This window comes from Cebidichthys violaceus, unplaced genomic scaffold (genome assembly GCF_023349555.1).
Source record: "Cebidichthys violaceus isolate CVI_PGR_0920_01 unplaced genomic scaffold, fCebVio1.0.p SCAF_69, whole genome shotgun sequence".
Classification (NCBI taxonomy): domain Eukaryota; kingdom Metazoa; phylum Chordata; class Actinopteri; order Perciformes; family Stichaeidae; genus Cebidichthys; species Cebidichthys violaceus.
Genome location: NW_027176916.1, coordinates 668,565 through 672,191, shown reverse-complemented (window position 1 = coordinate 672,191; position 3,627 = coordinate 668,565). Strand labels below are relative to the sequence as shown.

At 47.5% G+C, this 3,627-nt stretch overlaps 1 protein-coding gene across 1 annotated transcript; it reads left to right on the top strand.

Moving 5' to 3' along the window:
• Window positions 1-1,246: 1,246 nt before the first annotated feature.
• On the top strand, window positions 1,247-3,627 carry LOC137890788 (splicing factor U2AF 65 kDa subunit-like). Its single transcript, XM_068735000.1, has one exon. It carries the CDS (start codon window positions 1,771-1,773, stop codon window positions 2,203-2,205), a length of 435 nt encoding a protein of 144 aa, XP_068591101.1. The 5' UTR covers window positions 1,247-1,770; the 3' UTR covers window positions 2,206-3,627.

Sequence of the window (3,627 nt, the reverse complement as noted above, 5' to 3'; positions counted from 1 at the left end):
GTAGGTTTTTGGCCATACCACAAGACGTCATAGGTAACTGTGACATAAATAGGATAAAGTGACGACATTTTGGACAGACATGGATGTAAACTGCAACATGACTGGTTTGACATAGAGAAACAACCGCGAGGTTTGAAATATAACGAACTATAACTCTTGTACAAAAAGAAAATTTTTCAGATTTTGAGTCCAACCAAAAAAACCACATGCTTGTGCAAACCCACCAGCCTGAGAAGATTCTCTCTCAGAGACACAAGTCCTGCTGTTCAACCAGCCCCTGGATATCTAATTAAGTTTAAACAGTGCCCACATGCATTCCTCATGCCTCTCCTGTTGCTGTGGGCTCGTCCAATGATCGCTCTTGTTACCTGGGTTGTTTACAAAGACAGCAGCGCGCTGCCTGACTACTGGTTCTAAAGCCTTCGTCACAACATCGGATCGTCTCGCTCTCAGTATAATGAGTGGGCTCGGCGTCAATTAGGGTTTTTGTTTGTGACTCTGGAGAGGAGTTCTCTCTCTAGCTCGTTTAGGTCTAAATGGATGGTTTGGTGGTAATGGTTTGATGAATCATCCTGGGGAGCTTAATTACATAGAGATGGAATCAGAAATAAAGAGAGATAGATGAAGGAGGGAGGAACAGCGTGAGAAATAAATGAAGAAGTCACAGTGTCCCTACAGATAAAATCAGATATGAGTGCATTAATGTCCTTCTGTGTTGGGTTAGGGTGAAGCACTATGTGTATAAAAAGCAACAGCGCCTCCAAATTAAAGCACACAATACATTGTGTGTTCATGCCTCCTAGAAAAACACAGAAGCTTCTTCTGATCTGATCCCAATCGGAAGGACTTTATTTGTTGGTGCTTTCCAAAACCATTTAATTTGATGATGTGACAATGCTGTGTTACTGTAGCTTTAAGCACAAACATGATTTGGTAAAGATTAGTAAAAGATCATGGTTTGGGTTAAAGGTGAGGTAAAGGGACCTTCGTACGACGACTTAACATGACCGACCGACTTCTTGTGGGTCCCGCTCTCATTGCAATGGAAGCTCCTCTGGGAATAAAAAGTCAGAAGGGATCAGGACTCCTAGGCGGGCGGGGAGCCCTTCGTGACTTCACTTCATTTTAGCTAATTACAGTGTCAGTTTAATGCTGATGCATCTACATGACCTTCATAACCATATGAAACCATCAGCAAGAAAACTGTCTATTTCTAAATAGTTATTTTTAATGCTTTTAAGTGCTGTAACTGGGTCAGGGTCTGGTGAAATCAGATGAAATCCTGCAGGTTCACCAGAAACTCCTTCAGCTCAGACACCAGCAGAGACGGGTCCACCGTGGACAGACCCAGATCCTCCAGCAGAGACCGGTCCACCGTGGACAGACCCAGATCCTCCTACAGAGACCAGCCCACCATGGACGGACCCAGATCCTCCAGCAGAGAGACCGGTCCACCGTGGACGGACCCAGATCCTCCAGCAGAGACCGGCCCACTGTGGATAGACCCAGATCCTCCAGGAGAGACCGGTCCGCCATGGACAGACCCAGATTCTCCAGCAGAGACCGGTCTACCGTGGACAGACCCAGATCCTCCAGCAGAGACCGGCCCACTGTGGACAGACCCAGATCCTCCAGCAGAGAGACCGGTCCACCGTGGACGGACCCAGATCCTCCAGCAGAGACCGGCCCACCGTGGACAGACCCAGATCCTCCAGCAGAGACCGGCCCACTGTGGACAGACCCAGATCCTCCAGGAGAGACCGGTCCGCCATGGACAGACCCGGATCCTCCAGCAGAGACCGGCCCACCGTGGACAGACCCAGATCCTCCAGCAGAGACCGGCCCACTGTGGACAGACCCAGATCCTCCAGGAGAGACCGGTCCGCAATGGACAGACCCGGATCCTCCAGCAGAGACCGGTCCACTGTGGACAGACCCAGATCCTCCAGGAGAGACTGGTCCGCTGTGGACAGACCCACATCTGGCTTCAATGCAGCCTTCAACTTGCAGTCGGAGCTCCGGCGGGGGGGGGGTTCTGCTCCCGGCATGAGCGTCTCCTCCTCCTACCAGGAGCAGAGCTTTGCCTCACTGTTCCGCCGGTCCACGCTGGGACCCAACACCGACACCGCGCTGCTGCAGACCCAGACAGTATTTCTGGGCCCACTGGAGGGAAGGGTGGCACGGGAGAACCAGAACCAGGACTGAGAGGGACAGACTGTCAGACCTCTGCTGCAGTAAAATGAGAGGTTTTTCTAAAGGGACTCTGGTGAAACACTACCACTTTAGTCCACAGGGACCGCCAAACACAAAACTAAAGTTCCTCGTTGTAACTTTAACGACATAAAAAACCTTGAACTTGATTCCTGACATCATAGCATTAGTAGAACCTCCATCTAAACCAAATTACACACTGCATTCAAATTAGCACGTAAACATGTCATACAGAATTGCAACCTTCCTACAAGAGCAGAGATGCAGGATTACTCAACGACTGCAAGAGGCTGCCTGTCCAACGTAAACGCATGCACAGAATCTTCTGAACGCGTACAAACCCTCTCAGGAGTTTTGCACAGGTTGGATCCCTTCTAGCAGTTTTTGTCCGTGGTTCTATAACACTACAAAGTCACGCTACTTCCTCCTTTCGCTCTCAACAGACGAGAGTCATATACTTGCTTCGAGCCCTCGGGCTTTGACGCTTGATTTTAAACACATTTGGGCATTTGCTGACACGACCGATGCTGCTGTTTCTCTCGGGAGCACAGTCTTGTAAAAAAAGAGGGATACGGGTCTGGCACTGTTCACCCAATGTGGATGTAAACACCCTAATGCTGAAGGTCAGCAGTTAAAGCTCAGTCACCGTTTCATTATATGAGAACAGAAAATGTGAGGGAGTTGTTATTCAGGTCTGCCTGATGAGAAGTGACACGTAGCAACAACAATAAATAGCAAGTTTATGCTGCATGCAAACACATGACTACCTACAATGTACTGTAAAGACTCAGGCGTCTTTATGAAAAGCATACGCCTGGAAAATGTTTCACTTCAGCAGTTAAAAATTTGTATAACAGCAGATCTGGTTCCTGTTCTTCTGGCCAAACACCGAGAGAGCTCAGTCTGTGATTGTTTGCGATTCTGTACTGTGGTCAGTTTATGATCCATCTGCAGTTATGACACCGTTTCAGTCAGTTGTCAGATACAGTAGGAAAATCTCTTACTCACAGTTAAACTGAGGGGCATTCGCCCAAAAGTGCAAATTCAATCATGCGACAAATAAATCACATTCATGCGTTGAATCACAATGTTTCAGTATTTGACCATTTAACTCGAGGGTGGTTTGTCTAACTACGCGCTTTGTCTCTCTTACTTTCATGTCAGTGCGCCGCCTCACTGTGAGTGAACACATTATTCTTGTTAGACTGTATCTCATATTTATGGACGAGCACATCTGTTTGTTATTCCAACAACAGTAACGTTTCAGCACCACATTAAATATTCATAGCCGGCATCTGGTCATTGTTTCTCTGTGTGCGGCCAGAAAACGTAGCAATTCAATCACAAGTTTCGGGGATGGATTGATGTGTAGCGGGGTTATTTTTTTTTTATGCTTGGCAAACTTAATAAACTATT